This window comes from Orbicella faveolata, unplaced genomic scaffold, assembly GCF_042242905.1.
Source record: "Orbicella faveolata isolate gen_17 unplaced genomic scaffold, um_ofav_v1 contig_35, whole genome shotgun sequence".
NCBI lineage: Eukaryota > Metazoa > Cnidaria > Anthozoa > Scleractinia > Merulinidae > Orbicella > Orbicella faveolata.
The window spans coordinates 19,501,471-19,518,703 of record NW_028301564.1 but is presented as its reverse complement, the minus strand read 5'-3'; the positions used below and the strand labels follow the sequence as shown (position 1 = coordinate 19,518,703).

At 41.0% G+C, this 17,233-nt stretch overlaps 1 protein-coding gene and 1 long non-coding RNA gene across 2 annotated transcripts; both read right to left on the bottom strand.

Moving 5' to 3' along the window:
* Positions 1–1,119: 1,119 nt before the first annotated feature.
* Positions 1,120–7,526, bottom strand: LOC149103659 (uncharacterized). Its single transcript, XM_089273313.1, has 3 exons — positions 5,261–7,526; positions 4,104–4,344; positions 1,120–1,193 (listed from the first exon to the last, which is right to left on the bottom strand). The coding sequence occupies exons 1-3, from the start codon at positions 5,282–5,284 to the stop codon at positions 1,120–1,122; spliced, it is 339 nt and encodes a 112-aa protein (XP_089129439.1). The 5' UTR covers positions 5,285–7,526.
* A 1-nt stretch (position 7,527) lies between these two features.
* On the bottom strand, positions 7,528–9,229 carry LOC149103658 (uncharacterized). Its single transcript, XR_016202044.1, has 3 exons — positions 9,134–9,229; positions 8,608–8,729; positions 7,528–8,106 (listed from the first exon to the last, which is right to left on the bottom strand). It is a non-coding gene; the product is annotated as an uncharacterized LOC149103658 (long non-coding RNA).
* Positions 9,230–17,233: the final 8,004 nt, after the last annotated feature.

The following is a 17,233-nucleotide window of genomic DNA, read 5'->3' as shown; positions in this document are numbered from 1 at the left end:
GTGCACTGTTGCCCGAGAATAGCGAGCATAAGCAATGAAGACATTGAGGTCAGGGAGGGAGCCTAGCAAAAAATGGATTTATATATTATCCTCGAATTTCGTAACCATCTGAACCTGTTTAGTTCTCAAATCTGTCTAAAGAACTACTCAAACTAAATATGCAATGCCAGCGATCAATTCAAAACGGAATTTTGCCATCGTGGTCTGAATTCTCCTAAAGGAACAGAACTTGGTCTTTTCACGTTGCATTGCTGTTTTGCAAAGGGTGGCTACGAAATGGACTAAAATTTATAATGCGCGTGCAAAGCTATTGATCCGCTCATGAAACCTTCTATTTGGTGACGACGACTGCCATTGCATGTGAGTTATTTTCACGTGTTCGCAAGGTTGTTTCCATATAATCGCTTCGATCGCTGCAAAAAATGAAATAAAATAAAGGTTTAGCGATCATAGCGGTCGATAAGGGACACTAGGGAGTTTCAGAAGCCAAGACGCATGACGACGCCGAGGACAACGTCGATTAAAAAGTACAGTTATGTTTTGCCTATGAATCTTGGAATACTCTAAAGTCATTTTGTTTGTTTCTCTCTGTTAAAACTACAGCACGAAACTAAATGAACACGGCGATACATTTGAACTAGAAACTTTAAAAAAATAGCCACCGTCGTTCACGGTCTCCAGACAACAAAGAATTTGGTCATTTCACGTTTTTTTTTTTTGAAGGACGGCAAAGAAATGTACTAAGAATTATAACGTGCTTGCGTAGCCATTGTTTTGCTCATTAAACCTTTCGTTTAGCAACGTTCCCGTTGCCGTTGCCGTTGCCGTCGTGAGATTTTTTCAACTTCCTACTCCGTGGCGATCAGAGATAGTAACTGAGATAGCCTGGAGATTTCGGTTGCAGACAGGATGATGTCCTTGTTCAGTTCATTTGATGTCAGGCCATTTCCTACTTTTTTAACATTTTCTTTTGTAAAGCATCGGATTAAAAGCAAAAGGCCTACCAAGAAAATCAAAAGGAATCTGGAACTAGGAGGCCCGGTACCTCAGCATCATTGCCGTGGAGTCTGGGAACAAGAAGATTAACTTAGTGGCGGTGGGAAAGAGGCACTAGACAAGTTATAAGCGTGTTCTGTTCTTCTCGAGTTTCGCCACGTACAAATCAACTTGTTTCTTGGAAACATCAAACAAAGCTGAGAGACCAACATGAAATCAAAACAACCTGGTGTTTTTCAAATAACGTTGTCAAGTGCCAATGTGGCAATACTTCGTGAAATCCGTTGAAAAAACGCTCGATCTTTCCCTTCTCAGTTAGTTTAGGAAACAACACACCGGTAATAATAGTAAAAAAAAAAAAAAGAAAAAAAGAAAACCTCATTATTTACGCCTTCCTTGAGTTGCCGGACCGAATAGAAAATTCTAAGACTATTTTTTTTTCATAAACCCTTGAATACCTGGATAATGTTTCTTCCTTCGATGGCCGCAAAGACATGCGCTTCTGGATGTGTTTTGAGCAGACTTTTCTCGATTTCAGGCAGCTTTTAAGACTTCAGGAAACAAAATCAGTGGTTTTGTGCGGGATTGCTTTCAAGCTGGATTCGATCTTTTAACGAAATGGTTATTAAGCTACGACCAAGAAAACGACTGGAAAGCCTTTAGCAATGAAATTCAAATTAGGCTTAATCGTAAATAAGTAACTTGAACACGCTGAATGCAATACCGCACGTTTTTAATACTGTGGACGTTTTCCTGATTCTGAATGCATTTTTTGGTTTTACCTTGAATAGTGATTATTCTTAAATAAAGTTTCTTTAACAATTCTTTCATTCGGTCACCTTTCGTTAAAGTCGACAGGAAATTCTAGTAGACACTCACACGTGCTGATTTGCATGTAGTGTGTATAGCAATTTCCTTGGTTTGCTCGTTCAATTCATTTGGTTTGGTTAAATGTTTATTAGTGAATTTCTTTAACCAAAAATGCATATGCTCGATTATCGGCCCAAATTTTGCTCGTTAGCGACTTAGATAGGTCAATCAGCCAGAATTATCGAGAAAACAGAAAGTTTTGGGAAAATGTGCTTTTCTCTAAACCTCATTGTTTAGGGAAAATGATTGATTACTTTTTTAGTGGAGCGCCGCTTTTAGGCTTAGCTAAATCTATACATTTTCCTCCAAATCAATTGGCAGGCCGCTAAAGGTCGTAAGGAAAGAATCAGCAATAACAGAGAAAGTGGAATATTAGGAGTTTCCACTATATATTTCATTCGATAAAACAAACAGAATGAAAGTCCCATAGAGATGTCAAGCAATAGAATATTCTTTAATATTTAATCTCTTATTGCTAAGAGGAAACGACAAGTACTCAAAGTGAATTGTTTGAGTAGGTATGGAGAGAATTACTGCACTGTTCCTAAGCAAGTACGCACCTGACCACTTTGACTAATTCACATTCGATTCTGATTTCTCCCAAAAATCTCGATTCTTGGCGCTAAGAAAAAGGATACCAGCTTCAGAGAACAATATTGTAAACATAGCTCAACAGAGAAGCGATTTCCTCCACTTATCTTATTACAAAAATTATTATAAAAAGAAGCAATGTTCTTCATTATGTAACACGCCGGATCCGCCTCTGGCACTGCCGTTGCTACAGCCACTGCCACCGCCGCCACCACCGCCAGCACCACCCCCACCGCCACCGCCACTGCCACCGCCACTGCCACTGCCACCGCCACTGCCACTGCCACCGCCACTGCCACTGCCACCGCCACTGCCACTGCCACCGCCACTGCCACTGCCACCGCCACTGCCACTGCCACCGCCACTGCCACCTCCACCGCCACCGCCACTGCCACCGCCACCGCCACTGCCACCGCCACCGCCACTGCCACTGCCACTGCCACCACCACTGCCACTGCCACCACCACTGCCACTGCCACTGCCACCACCACCACCACCACCACTGCCATTGCCACTGCCTCCACCACCACCACTGCCACTGCCACTACCACTGCCTTCACCACCACCGCTGCTACTGCCACTGCCACTTCCACTGCCACTGCCACTGCCACTGCCACCACCACCACCACCACCACCACCACTGCCACTGTCACTGCCTCCACCACCACTGCCACTGCCACTGCCACTGCCACTACCTCCACCACCACCACTGCCACTGCCACTGCCTCCACCACCACCACTGCCACTGCTACTGCCAATGCCACTGCCACTGCCACCGCCACCACCACCACCGCCACCACCACCACTGCCACTGCCACTGCCTCCACCACCACCACTGCCACTGCCACTGCCACTACCACCGCCACCACCACCGCCACCACCACCACCACCGCCACCACCGCCACCGCCACCACCACTGCCACTGCCACTGCCGCTGCCGCTACCACTGCCACTACCACTGCCACTGCCACTGCCACTGCCACCTCCACTGCCACCGCTGCCACCACCACTGCCGCCACCACCACCGCCGCCACCACTGCCACTGCCACTGCCTCCACCACCACCACTGCCACTGCTACTGCCAATGCCACTGCCACTGCCACCGCCACCACCACCACCGCCACCACCACCACTGCCACTGCCACTGCCTCCACCACCACCACTGCCACTGCCACTGCCACTACCACCGCCACCACCACCGCCACCACCACCACCACCGCCACCACCGCCACCGCCACCACCACTGCCGCTGCCACTGCCACCACCACCGCTACTGCCCCCACCACTGCCACTGCCACTGCCACTAATACTGACACTGAGACTAACACTTCCACTGTCACTGATACTGATACTGCCACTGCCACTGCCACTGCCACTGCCACTGCCACTGCCACTGCCACTGCCACTGCCACTGCCACTGCCACTGCCACTGCCACTGCCACTGCCACTGCCACTGCCACTGCCACTACCACTTCCACTGCCACTAAAGCTAATACTGCCACCGCCAGTGCTACTAACACTTGCACTGCCCTTGCCACTGCCACTGCCACTGCCACTGCCACTGCCACTGCCACTGCCACTGCCACTGCCACTGCCACTGCCACTGCCACTGCCACTGCCGCTGCCACTGCCGCCGCCGCTGCCACTGCCGCCGCCACTGCCGCTGCCCCTGCCGCTGCCACTGCCGCTGCCGCTGCCACTGCCGCTGCCGCTGCCACTGCCGCTGCCGCTGCCACTGCCGCTGCCACTGCCACTGCCACTGCCCTTGCCACTGCCACTGCTACTGCCACTGCCCCTGCCATTGCCGCTGCCACTGCCACTGCCACTGCCGCTGCCGCTGCCATTGCCACTGCCACTGCCATTGCTATTGCAAGGCATAAGTAACTTCTAAAATTAAGAAGTAATTAATACAGGTAAACAGCAATGTTCCAGCAAAATAGTAAAGATGTAATGATATATTGTGACATCTAACTGATCAAGATTTCAAGCACTTTGGTTCATTTAGATTTGCGACTGATTCCCTTTGGTGAAGAGTTTAAGAGGAGAAACAACAATTTTATACACTGTCTTTAAGGTGCAAGTAAGTGACGCAGAAGGTATCACGTTACATTTACTTAATAGGAATGTTTTTTTTTTGTAATTCGCCTCCTTTAATAATTTCATCGAGATAAGTTTAAATGTACGTTTTACACGTAGAAGTCTATGATAATGACAATCTTTCTGCCACCCACCTCGTCAGAATAGGCTCACCATAAATCAGCCAGTGAGGCATTTCCATGGCTACTTGGTATCACTTGACATTTCACAATAAATTTGCTTACGGTCATTTAATCATGAGCTCTGAAGCGGCAAATTCGAATGCGAACTCACTATGAATAACCGACAATAAGAAAGAACGTGAAAGCCGTTATTGGCCTGTGGATCACTGACGAAAATTGCTTCTCTGACCTTCTCGGAATTTCCAAGAGGAAAGTCGTATCTACAATTATAACCCCCAAAAGATACATTTTTAGGAAGCGTTCTACCGTTTCCAAATTCATTTTGGCTTCAGGCCATGCCGTTCTCAAATTTGTTGTGAACGGCAATTCGGCAATTCAATTGAGCGATCAGTTCCAAAAGGAATTACTAATTCGGAATTAGAAATTTGTTGGTTAATGCTATATTTCTTCTCTTTACATTGACTGTTTGGAAACGACAACGTGCTTCGCAATCTCGAAAACATGAAATTCCTCCACGTTAACCCGTTTTGTAACAAGCTATCTTGATCTAAGTTTCGCTGAGCATTTTCAGTGGCTGTAGTTACCTGGTTATTGTCGTTGCTTTCCATTATAGCTTCCTTCTGTCTTTCTCGAGTTCCTCAACGTGCGTTATGGAGTATTGGACCTACTGGATTAAGTTGCTGTTCAAATGAAACAAATCAACCTTTCCCTTACAGACATCACACAAAACTGAGAGAAAATATGAAATCAAAACCACCTCGTGTTATTTAAATAACTTTGTCAAGTTGCAATGTGGCAATACCTCGTGAAACCCGTTGAAAGCGCTCGATCTTGCATTTTTAGGAAACAACACACCGGTAACAAGAGTAAAACAAAACAAAAACCTCATTGATAAAAAGTGACAAAAGTTCAAATGAGGCCTGAAACTACTGTAAAATTGATTGATGTTAAAACCTTTTAAAATCCAAGCTTTCGCCGATCCACGGCATCATCGGGGATAAGGAAAATATTCCGCGTAAGGCTTAATTACAAACGTAATGTAAAAACGTGTGAAAAGCGAAAGAATGCCGAGAGTAAAATGTGTAAGATAAATAATAAGGTACAAATATGAATAAAAAAGGGATAAAATCATCTAATAAGCGGGTGGTATTGTACAAAGAGCCTCTCTAGATATGATAAAACAGTCATTAGAACAAAAGATCCACGAATTTGCTGCATTCCTCTCGGGAACTGAGGGTATGTGTGTACTTTCGTATGTAAAATGCTTCGAACAGGCGTAAGTTTGCGGGGTCGTTTTCCAGTACATGGTATTGATTTCGATGCCTTTGTGGACTTCGTTGTGGCACTTAGAAATATGTTTCTTTACAGAGGAGTTTTTGTTGTTTAGGTGGCTTCCTCTAGTTTTACGATCGCACGTGCGCATAGGACGAAAGCTCAAGTAATCTGCGCGCTCTCAAAGGAAAACGTCAGTGGTTTTTCGATATTTTATGACGTCAACATGAGCACAAAAAGCAAAACTGACAGTGAATTTTGTCGCGTTTCCTACTGTGAAATTCCGTAAAATTTGGCAGATTGGTAATAAATATTTTACTTTAGTTGGAGCTCGTTTTTCAGCGGAATCTATCCGACCAGTTTTTCTGTAGCGGTAAAAGACATAAATCTGCAAAAATCTAAAAAAAAGCTGTCCGCACAAACCCTACTTTTTTCGTGTTTAAAATTCGTATCCCGCCGTATTCAATGTACCGTAAAAATTTTGGACAACTTCACAGAAGGAAATTCAACCAAATCATAAATAAACCATAAAAACGGTGAAAAACGCATTTGTTTGGGTATTTATAATTCAACAATTAAAGCCAAAAAAATCTAAATCCAAGATTTTAACAGAGATGATAGTAAATCAACATATCATCATTGCTTAATACATTTAATAGGTTTGAAAAGACTGGGTGTGAAAACGAATGTAAAAACAGCATTCAAAACATAACACTAGCGCGCGCAACGTGATGAATGATTACCCTATGGAGCCACCTTAACACGATCGTGGATAAAGCGTGTAGTGCTCCCGATGTAGTGTTGATTGCAGTTGTTACACGTGATTTGATAAACAGCGTTTCTATTTTAGTAAGCACAATTTGGTGTTGGAGGTAGGGCAGTTGTCCCTCGTGCATGTCCGTTCCGTGGTGTTGTGGGAGAGAGCTTGTCTGAGGGTGTATGACTTGTGCGTGACAAGTACTGGTATTTCCTCTTTTCGGAAAATATGCTAGTGATCCTGTAGTCGAGTAGTTCAGAAATATATGGAATCTTGAGGTACGACCATTCTGTTTTGAAAGGTCGATTGTCTTTCGGATAGCTCTGGGGGTGTTTCGTTTGTTCTATGCTGATATCTGAATACCCATGAAGACGGAGGATGTCCTCAAACATGTTTAGATGCTTTGTGGTTGTCGTTTTTGTAGAGCGTTTATCTTGGATATGTTTCAGTTCATTACTAATGAAGTTGATCCTTGATTTTCTTGGCCGGGTATTGCTGATTGATGGTGATTGAATAGTGGTTTCTTTGCTGTCTTTTTTTTTGTAAAATTCGAAAGAGCTTTTGCCGTCTTTAGAGACGGTGACTTTGAAATCAAGTAGTGACAGTGAGAGGCCGTTGGGTGTTATTTCTAATTTCTCAATTTTAAACGTCAATTTAGGCTATAGATTGTTCATTGTATGGTGTAATTGGTCTGCCATTCCCTCTGATCTTTCGAATTGTACCATTATACTGGAAAACAATCCTGTAAACCTACGCCTGTTCGAAGCATTTTACGCACGAAAGTACAAACCTACCCTCAATTCCCAAGAGAAATGCAGCGAATTGGCGGAACTTTTGTTCTAATGACTGTTTTATCATATCTAGAGAGACTCTTCGTGCAATGACACTCGTTCATTAAATCATTTTATCCAAAAAGAAACTCTCGCACTTAGGGGTCGTGAAAAATTCGACAATTCATTTTATTCCAAAATTCTTGGTATAGTTTGATAGCCAGGTCTGAAATCTTTAATTTGATATGGGGTTAAGGTATCTACAGCTTAAAACGAACGCGCGCGCTACATCGCTTGGTCACGAGAAACCTCTAAAGGTATACGGTAACCTTACAATGGTTTCACGTCCAATCGTGTTTTTCACAAAATTCCGTAATTATATTATAATTTCACCAGTCTACGTTGCATAACGTTGGCCATATGTAAGAAAGACTTTATTGTCTTTTTTATTCTTTTGATGTTTAATTTTTGTGTTAGTTTTTAATTCTTGAAACATCTCTGACAGTGTTCGTCTTCATTTCCACAAACATCTATCCACGTGGCGTTTTCTGTAGGCTTAGGGTGATGTCGTTTGGTTTTATGATCAAATACTATTCGCACAGGAATATATTTAGCTGCCAAGACACCATTCCTAGAAAAAAATAAGAGGCAACAAAAGGATGTTACTGTAGAATTCAATAATTTGGTTTGCAAGTTAAGCTTTCAAACTAACCAGTGTTGTCATAACAACAACCAAATTTTGCATTTTATTCAAAAGTAACAAAAAATAAGTAAAGAGATAAATTAAAAATTCGCGATGTTTTTGTCATAGTAGGGAGCATACGAACAATGTCTGGATTCTAAACTCCAGCTAGTATTTTATTTAAAATACAGAATTATGATCCTAACAGCACTGCGACCCCTTCCCCATCCCCTTCTTAAGGTAGTGACTTGGAATATTGAAAACCTTCCCAATCACTTTCCTAATTACTGAAGGTTTAGTTCTGTGTTGTTAGAAATACGTGGCCTGTTGTACTAAGATCCCATACAGGTAGAATGAAAATTCCATAATACGTTTCATATCACGGGAGCGAGAGGTGCCAAAGGATCCTTGAAACTACAAACTGATTAAACAATGGTCAATTCGTTACACCTTGTAACTGTAACTTGAAGAATCCGGCTTAACTTGAAAGTTTCACAGTTTCCAAGAGTGTAGCTTTCGTACTCTTTGATCCGCTGTTCATCAGGTTTCACTTCCGGTGCTCCATACAGCTTCTGTTGAAAGATAATATCGATATCGAGTTAAACCCGGGATGAAATCATGGCAAATATGAAGGTCGCTAAAATACACGACAAAGAGGGTCGTTCAGGGGTATTCTCGTGATGTGTTGAATTTATCTTCTGTGAAACGTGAATTTAAGAACGTTTTCTTCGGGATCCGTGGCCTCAAGGTTTTGCATGACCCGCAAAGAACTTGATTTACTAGCCGATATTCGTGATTTCACCTCTCTGTTCTACGTGATATTGATAACTGAGTCCTCCGAATGGTTAGAGTCGTCTGTTGAAAGTGATTTAGGTATGCGATTTGCAATAAGGAGCCTTTACTTAGTCTTTCACGATTTTGCTTTCTTTAAACACTCTTTCTAGCGTGAAAGCAGGACGTTAAAAAGGCACCTTACCTGCTCAAGTTCGTAATTCGGGAAAATGAGATTTTGATATTCCTTATCCGTGATTCGCTATTTTTTCCACTCGTGAGCCGTGCCAGAGACCTCCCCCCCCCCCCCCCCCCTCCCCACGCCCTGTTCGACCTTCTGACAAGATGCTGATCAGCTTGACACAAGCGTGGATTAAAAAAACGCGTCAGATTGGAGATCAAGTACCTGATAGGAATCAAACTATAATATTATCTAGAAGTGTAAGCTGTGTTACTCAGTAACAAGGGTGCGTTCAGTTGACTTTATTCGTGAATAACAAATTATTTTCCGGATTAGTCCATGAACGCCGTGCCTGTTCTGACTTTGTCAAATAAAATAGTTTCCTTCCTAGTCGGGATTCTCAGGTTATGCTTTGTTAAGTGAGCTACTTCCCATAGTATCATATCTTAAGTACTCGACGGCTCCTGCCGATATACCGTAGAATTCCGAAAGTAACGGGCCCCGTTACTTTCGGATTTAGCAGGCAAAAGGGGCCGCTACTTTCGGGTAGCCGTTACTTTTGGCTGTATTCCTAAATGGTCGTTTGTCCCGTCTTTCCTATGTTATTCTTATGTTATTTCCATTGTTGTAATTAGTTGTTCCGCTCTTGATGTATTATGTTTGTAACATTTATTTACAAACATAATACATACAGCAACGACATGTATAGTTAAGAGTTCGAGTTCTCCACAATTAAACCTCTTTACGACCTAAAATTATTGCTGGTGCGTTGGTTATAGACGTTATCCCGGGGCACTTTGGACGTTATGTCCGCATTTAGGACTTGTGATTCATGACATAAAAGTCTTCGCCTTTAATCAGTCCTGTACACCCTCATGGAAAAATTAATAAAGAAGAGTCCTTGAGCGCGAGTCAAACGCAAGAAGAAACGTAGCCCCTAAAAATCAAACACAAAGTCAGAAAAGCGGACAGCGAGGAATTATGTTTTTTAAAAATGATTAATTCGCTGGAAGAGTCATCGACCGATCATTTTAGTTTTTACCCCGTCCTCTTTTCACAATATTATGCAATAAAATGTATCATTCAATATTGCTCGTACGCGTTTCCCTGCGAGATCATTTGCGGCTCAGTTTTGACAACAATTCTGGTCTGAGAATCATTTGACCGGTCGGGATCATTTGCGGCGCTGTGCAAAACTTTGAAAGTCACTGGGTTCATAGAATAGAGTGTAGGAGTATAGAGTAAAGTGAAATGCAACTGAATATTATCTAGTGTAGGATAAAAGTTCAGATTATAGGGCACTCCCTATCAAAATGTTCATCAAGTAGTTACCCACCCCCCCCCCTCCCCCCCCCCAATTCTACCGATATTCTTTTTGTTTTGAAAAGACGAGAAGCAAAAGAGGAAGTGACGTTATTATTCCTGTTTATTCCGGGTACCTGCTACCTAAGCCACGCTTGAAATGCATCTCACGAATTTCGAAATCGGAGTAGACCCTTGTAATAAATGGCTGCAATACTCACAAAAGAATTTTTATTTGGTAGCCAGCGAGTTTTAAAAGCTTCTATAGTCACTCAATCGAATGGGTGTTGAACAATCATCGCGCAATCGTGCGCTGGATATGAGATTTTGGATGATCAACGAGTGATTTAGCGCCAAGTTGGCGGGGATCAACCTTTATGCTTTTTTTTTTTCTTGAAAATATTTACGAAATATTACTAAATCTTTTTTTTTTTGAATTTGTTTTGGATAGAAAAATACCGGAAGACGATTTCTGTTTATTCACGAATAAGTCCAATCGAACGCAGCCTTTGGCAGTGCACATTACCGGATCATTTCCACCCGGTGTGCGGCTCGGAGGAAACATAAAATTCCCCAAACTGTACGCAATAAGCTTGTTTCCATGGACACAGTGTGGCTGCAGCACATGGGGATGTGATCCAATGAGAACTTGTACACCAAGGGACACAAGATGTTTAGTTATATGAAGCTGGTAAGGCCGTGGTTGTAAGGAAAGTTCTTTAACCCAATGCATGTACACCACTATAACGTCGACGTTGGCCTTTGGAAAAGTAAAAAAACAAACAAACAAACAAAAAAACAAAACAAAACAAAAAAACAAAAAACAAAAAAACAAAACAACAAAACAAAACAAAACAAAACAAAACACAACAGCAAAATAAGCAGAATGTGTTACCATCTGTGAGGTAGGTCGGTGTGAATATATTATGTTAACTGCTACACACCGCCCCCTTTTATATTTATCATTCCATTTATAATTTAGCTTCATTAATTTTTATCCTGGATGCGATTGAGGGCCGGGAGGGGTTGGGTGGTGCAGTTTGGCACAAGCTAATATTTGAGGCTTCTAATGCAAGAAATGAGGGACACGCAGTGACTTCATACTGATCACCATCAATCCTGTTACAAGAAGAAATTAAGTCATCTTTTCCATCTGGAAGAACATAACTTTTTTCTTGCATAAGATATTAGTGGTGAAAGAAGAAACTATTTGCGGTATAACTTTGTTCCATTTGTTTTTTTTTTTGAAGGGGGGAAAGGGGGGGGGGGGGGAGTTCGACTATACCCTCAGCTGAATTTAGCTCTCTCCTATTGCAGTTGGAGATGTCCTTCGGTGTGTTGCCGTATCGAAAAGGAATTGCTTCAGTTTTTTATGGGTTTCCTAGGGCAATAGTCAATGGGTTTTGACCAATTGGAGCACCTGTATTATTTATGATAATGATAATTATTCTTTTACAAAGATATGATTTTTTCAATAAATGAATTAAGCATTCGTACAAATCTTAGCTATGTTGACTAAGATTCTTGAACATTTCAAATAAAAATACCCCCTTAAGCGTTTTGACGTCCCGGGTGGCAATGTCATCTCGGTAAACAGCAGGGCCAGCGTTAAACAACAACCGTATCCCGCCACATTTTTTCAACTTGTAATCGGTTTCCAATTTACAATATCCTAGGAATCCAATTCTGATACCGTTTTTGGTCATGATCAGAGGCTCCTGTACAATAACAAAACAAGAAAGAAAAACGAAATGACAAAGATAGCATTAAGGAGGCTTACTATAGTTTTGATGGATTATAACAGCCCAACTTCTAACTCTTTTGAAAAATGTTCCAAGATCTTTTTCCTTTCTATATTTACTGTTTACTTAAGTCTTTTACCATTCTATGTGAAACTTGAACAATTAAACGTCAACAAATGGCCAAAATGGACGACTGAGTACCTAAGGAAAGACTGGGCACTAGTAGGTTAAATCACGTTTTTCGCAAAATCTACCTGTATGACCCCACCTCAAAATTTCAGGAATAAGAAATTGGCTCTGATTTAACATTCATGCAAAGTAAAATATAAATCTGAGCTATTTTGGATTTCACATTTTCTTAGTTTGCAAAACATCTGTCTTGCAGATTTTTATTTTACTTTGCATGAATGTTAAATCAGAGCCAATTTCTTATTCCTGAAATTTTGAGTTACGGTCATACGGGTAGATTTTGCGAAAAACGTGATTTAACCTACTAGTGCCCAGTCTTTCCTTAGGTACTCGGTCGCTCATTTTGGCCATTTGTTGACGTTTAATTGTTCAAGTTTCACATAGAATGGTAAAAGACTTAAGTAAACAGTAAATATCGAAAGGAAAAACAGCTTGGAACATTTTTCAAAAGAGTTAGAGGTTGGGCTGTTATAATCCATCAAAACTGTAGTAAGCCACCTTAAGCGATTCGGAGTATATCTAGTTCTCCTTGCATGGATTTTTAGTTGTCTATCGCGGGTTTACTTCGCTGGTACCCATTTATACACCTGGGTGTCTTGCTCAAGAACACAACGCCGCAGTGACCCTGGGTAGGGCTACGAAGTTCAACCATTAGGCCAGCACATCTCCAATGGAGCTTGTAGGTCCCGAGAAGAGCCTTATCACGAATTGAATTAAATAACAGTTATATCCTAAGCCGAATTAGAATGGTCTCTACCTGCCTGAGAGGAATTTAATGTCCCATAATTGACACCAAAATATTTTATGCCTGCTCCCTTGAGAACTTACACCGTAAAGTTTGCTCCTTTAGATCCAGTCATTCAGGTGATTGTTAGCCAGTGTAACCATGTCAAATCCTGCAAAACTAACAAGCAATACAACACAATATTTGCTGTCATGGAAAATGGCAAAGAATGAAATTGGCAGTAAACATAGCTGCCTGGAGGCCATTGTTAACAACAGAAAAACAGAAGTGTTAAAACTGTTCTAAAATCCGACAAAACGGTAAACTTAATCACGTAGCGAAATATACAAATTCTCAAGCTAGCGAGCGCTTCGAAAAAAGACATTATATTTCTTACGAAGGCAGAAATTATACTTTAGAAGTAACAGTACAGAAACACCACTTGAGCCGTCTATGTTTATGATAAGAAGTTTTATTTTTGAAAAATACTCAAACAACACTGACATGCATGCGCAGTGTAGTAACGCATATTCGCTAAATTAAATAGCGATCTCCAGTCATCTCAGCGAAGTAAAACTCAGCAATTACAACGCTCACTACCCGACAAGCGATCAGTTGAAAGCGTCCTGTGACATTCTCGGATTAGAAACAGTGGAAGTAGTTTAGTCTCTCCAACTTTGACGCTAGTTCGGACAATCTTGCTTACCGCTGTGAGCCGTAAATATATCTAGCTCCTTTCAAACACAGCTCAGTATTTCGCATTTTCACTGTTTTTGTTTCGTAACTTCCATTTGAAAAGTGTGCGTTTTCATGAGCCACAATGCGGCGGGATTCCTGTGAACTAGAATCTTTTAGATCCCTATTTTCAAATCAAACTAAAACGAGAACATTGAAGCGATCGTATTTCTCATCTTGAAAGCAACTCGAAACCAAAGGTCCAGCTTTTGATTGACAGCTGTTGTCTCGATAGCTAATCATCTTATTTGAACAATTCTAACAAGGATTGTGATTGGCTCATTTTAGCGTGCTTTATCAGAGAACAGATGCACGCTGACGCCACTTTTCCTCGTTTGGAAAATAACGTTTGACACCGTGGAGTGGCCCTTAATTTAAGAAAAAAAAGAAAAAAAGGAAAAGAAACTTTCAACAGTTTGATTTTGGTCCCTCAATGATCAAATGGATTAATATCTGTTATAGCAACATCAAGAGCTGCTCTCTAAACAACGGGTGGTCCACTGATTTTTTTAAACTTAAAAGGGGAGATAGGCAGGGCTGCCACCTTCCGCCTTACCTCTTCGTTCTTGGCGTCGAAGTTCTTGCTAAAAAAATTCGGAAAACGAAAACATAAAAGGAATAATGGTATCCAAAAACGAAATTAAATTAGCCACTACGCCGATGATACAATACTTATTCTTGACGGCTCGAAGTAATCTCCGATATCTGCTTTAGAAGTTCTGGAGAGTTTTAGTAAGGTTTTAGGCCTAAGATTAAACAACAAAAAGGGAAGTTCTTTGGATCGGGGCCAATAAAGATAGAGGTGACAAACTACGCCTTGAAAAAAAACTTAAAATGGATTAAGCACAAAGGAAAAGCATTAGATGTATGGTTTTCTACAAGCCCAGAAGAAACTTTGGGGGCGAGTTATGCTGATAAATTGCAAAAGTGTCCAACTCTTTAGGTCGTTGGGAACTTCGAAGACTGTCCTAGCTTGGAAAAACAACGGTACTTAAGAGCCTGATAGCTTTTCAACTAGTTTACATCTTGTCGCCCCTTCCAACAAATCAACGCCGGTGTGATGGGAGAAATAAATACTCTATTTTTCAACTTTTTTATGGAGCGCCAAGGGAGACAAGATCAAACGAAACACAATGATTAGCGATTACCCAGAAGGTGGTCTGAAAATGATAGAATTAATGAGCTTTAACAAAGCTCTTAAATCCACGTCAGTAAAGAAGTACCTTGATTTACAAAATCACGGCAAATGGAAGTACTTACTTGACTGGCAGCTGCAACATTATGGTGGCCCTGCCGTTTTCGCTAGAGGGGACCTTAACAAACATGACTTCTCTAATTTTATCAGCACAACACATGCCTTAACGACGGAAATTTTACAAATTTGGTCGGAGACAAGCTACGAGGTGAATGTGAGCTCTACCAAACTTTTTTTTTTTCATGACCTCTATGGAATAACTCTCTGATACGAATCGAAAACAGACCCATATATTGTAAATCGTGGAGCGGTAAAGGTATCCAGAACGTTACAGACCTGTTTTAAGACCCGAATACCTTTTTATCTTCTCATGAACAATGTTACAGCAAACTTTCTAGTTCTTAATGGTCTAAAATCTTCTTTAAAATCTCTCGAGAGAAATAAGCAAAGACAGCCGGTTGTATAGTACCACCACCTCTCAAAGATTTCATCAAAGTTTCTTAGAAGCCAAAAAGTCTACCAAGGTTTCTTTTTTTCTGAAAGACTGGTTACTATAAAGAAAAAAAAAAAATGCCCTTTTCGAAGTCAGGAAAAATGGTTGGCTGAGTGTGAATTTAAAAATAGCGAAACAATCGACTGGAAATCGGTTTACCTACTCCCGTTTAATGTTCGAAAATTAGTAAACTAATCATTTTTCAAGTTAGACTTTTATATAGCAGACTTGCCGCGAATTCTTTTCTCAAGAAAGTATGAATAAAACATAGCGACCTATGCACCTTCTGCAAAACTGAGGTGGAAAGTTTGATTCATTTATTTTGGTCCTACAGTGTAACCTCGCTTTTTGGCAAGAATTTAAACAATGGATAGAAACCAAAGCATGTAAACGTAACCAGTAATTTTAGTTCAGCAATAGTATTAGGCTTTAAACCATTTTTCTTTAGCAAGAAAACTCGTCTTTTCTGCTTACTTGCCAGATATTACATATGGATCCGTAGAACTCGAGAGAAGATTCTTAGATTAGAGAATTTCTTAACTTTTCAACTTAACAAATTGACGTCAGTTTATCATGCCTCTGTCCTGTTATTGATGATGAATTTCGTCATAACATTGTCAAAGTAGCTGTGGATCCGCAGACTACCTTGACAATTTTATGACGAAATTCATTGTCAATAACAGGACAGACGTATGAAAAACTGACATCAATTTCTTTTTTACGATAACAGACTGTCAAATTGTCCGCTCTCGCTCGTTGACGCATAGCATAAATTATAAATTCATGTGTCTGTCCACATATTGACGATGAAAATTAGCCAATGAGCGCGCGAGAATTTCTGCAGTTGTCATAAAACTCGTTTGTTACCTGTTAATTTGTCACCTATGCCTTTTGTCAACTTAATAACACCAAAACGTTATTCACAAGGCAGTGTGGCTGCTCTGTTGTTATAAGTAAATATTATATAAGTAGGAGGGTATTCTAATTTACGCATTAAAATGCAATTGTAGCGGACTGTAATATCACCTCATGTTATTAATGTATTGTACTTTAATGTAAAGTCATGTCATATAATACAATGTAGTGCATTGCATTGTAGCGTAATGTAACGAAATGTAAGCAGAGTAAGTATTGTTTGGCAAAGAATAGAGTTAATCTTGTATCTTATCAGTAGCATAAAAATCGTGCCGTATTGCAAAAGAAAAAAACGTTTGGTTGAAAATATTAGCTGAATGTGTATGGAAATTAATGGATTCTTTATCATAAAACAAATAAAGAAGCCTCCAGTGTGCTCTGTTCCGTTGTCAAGCACTTGGAAAGAGGTACAGCACTCAAGAAATAGAAAGAAACACTCGACTACGTCTCGTGTTTTCTCCTAAACTTCTTTCGTGCTCTAACGCTTCCTGTGTGCTTGACAATAGGGCAGAGCACAGACGAGGCTTCCTTATTAGTTAAATACAGCTCAAAATCGATTTACAGCTGACAATTTATGATCTTTCCTGTCTGTTGATCTTTCTCCCGCAGTTCGAATATACGATGCATCAAAACGTTTCTTTACATCTTTTCTATATACGGCGGGTATATTACGAACTCCCAACATTACTAGCAACATTACTTTTCTCTTTTCTTCTTTTCCTCTCACAGTTAAAAGTATAGTTAACAATTATTCCATGAGCGCACGTTGGATATGAGATGGTAAATAGCCAACGAGGCCCGTAGGGCCGAGTTGGCCTTAACCAATCTC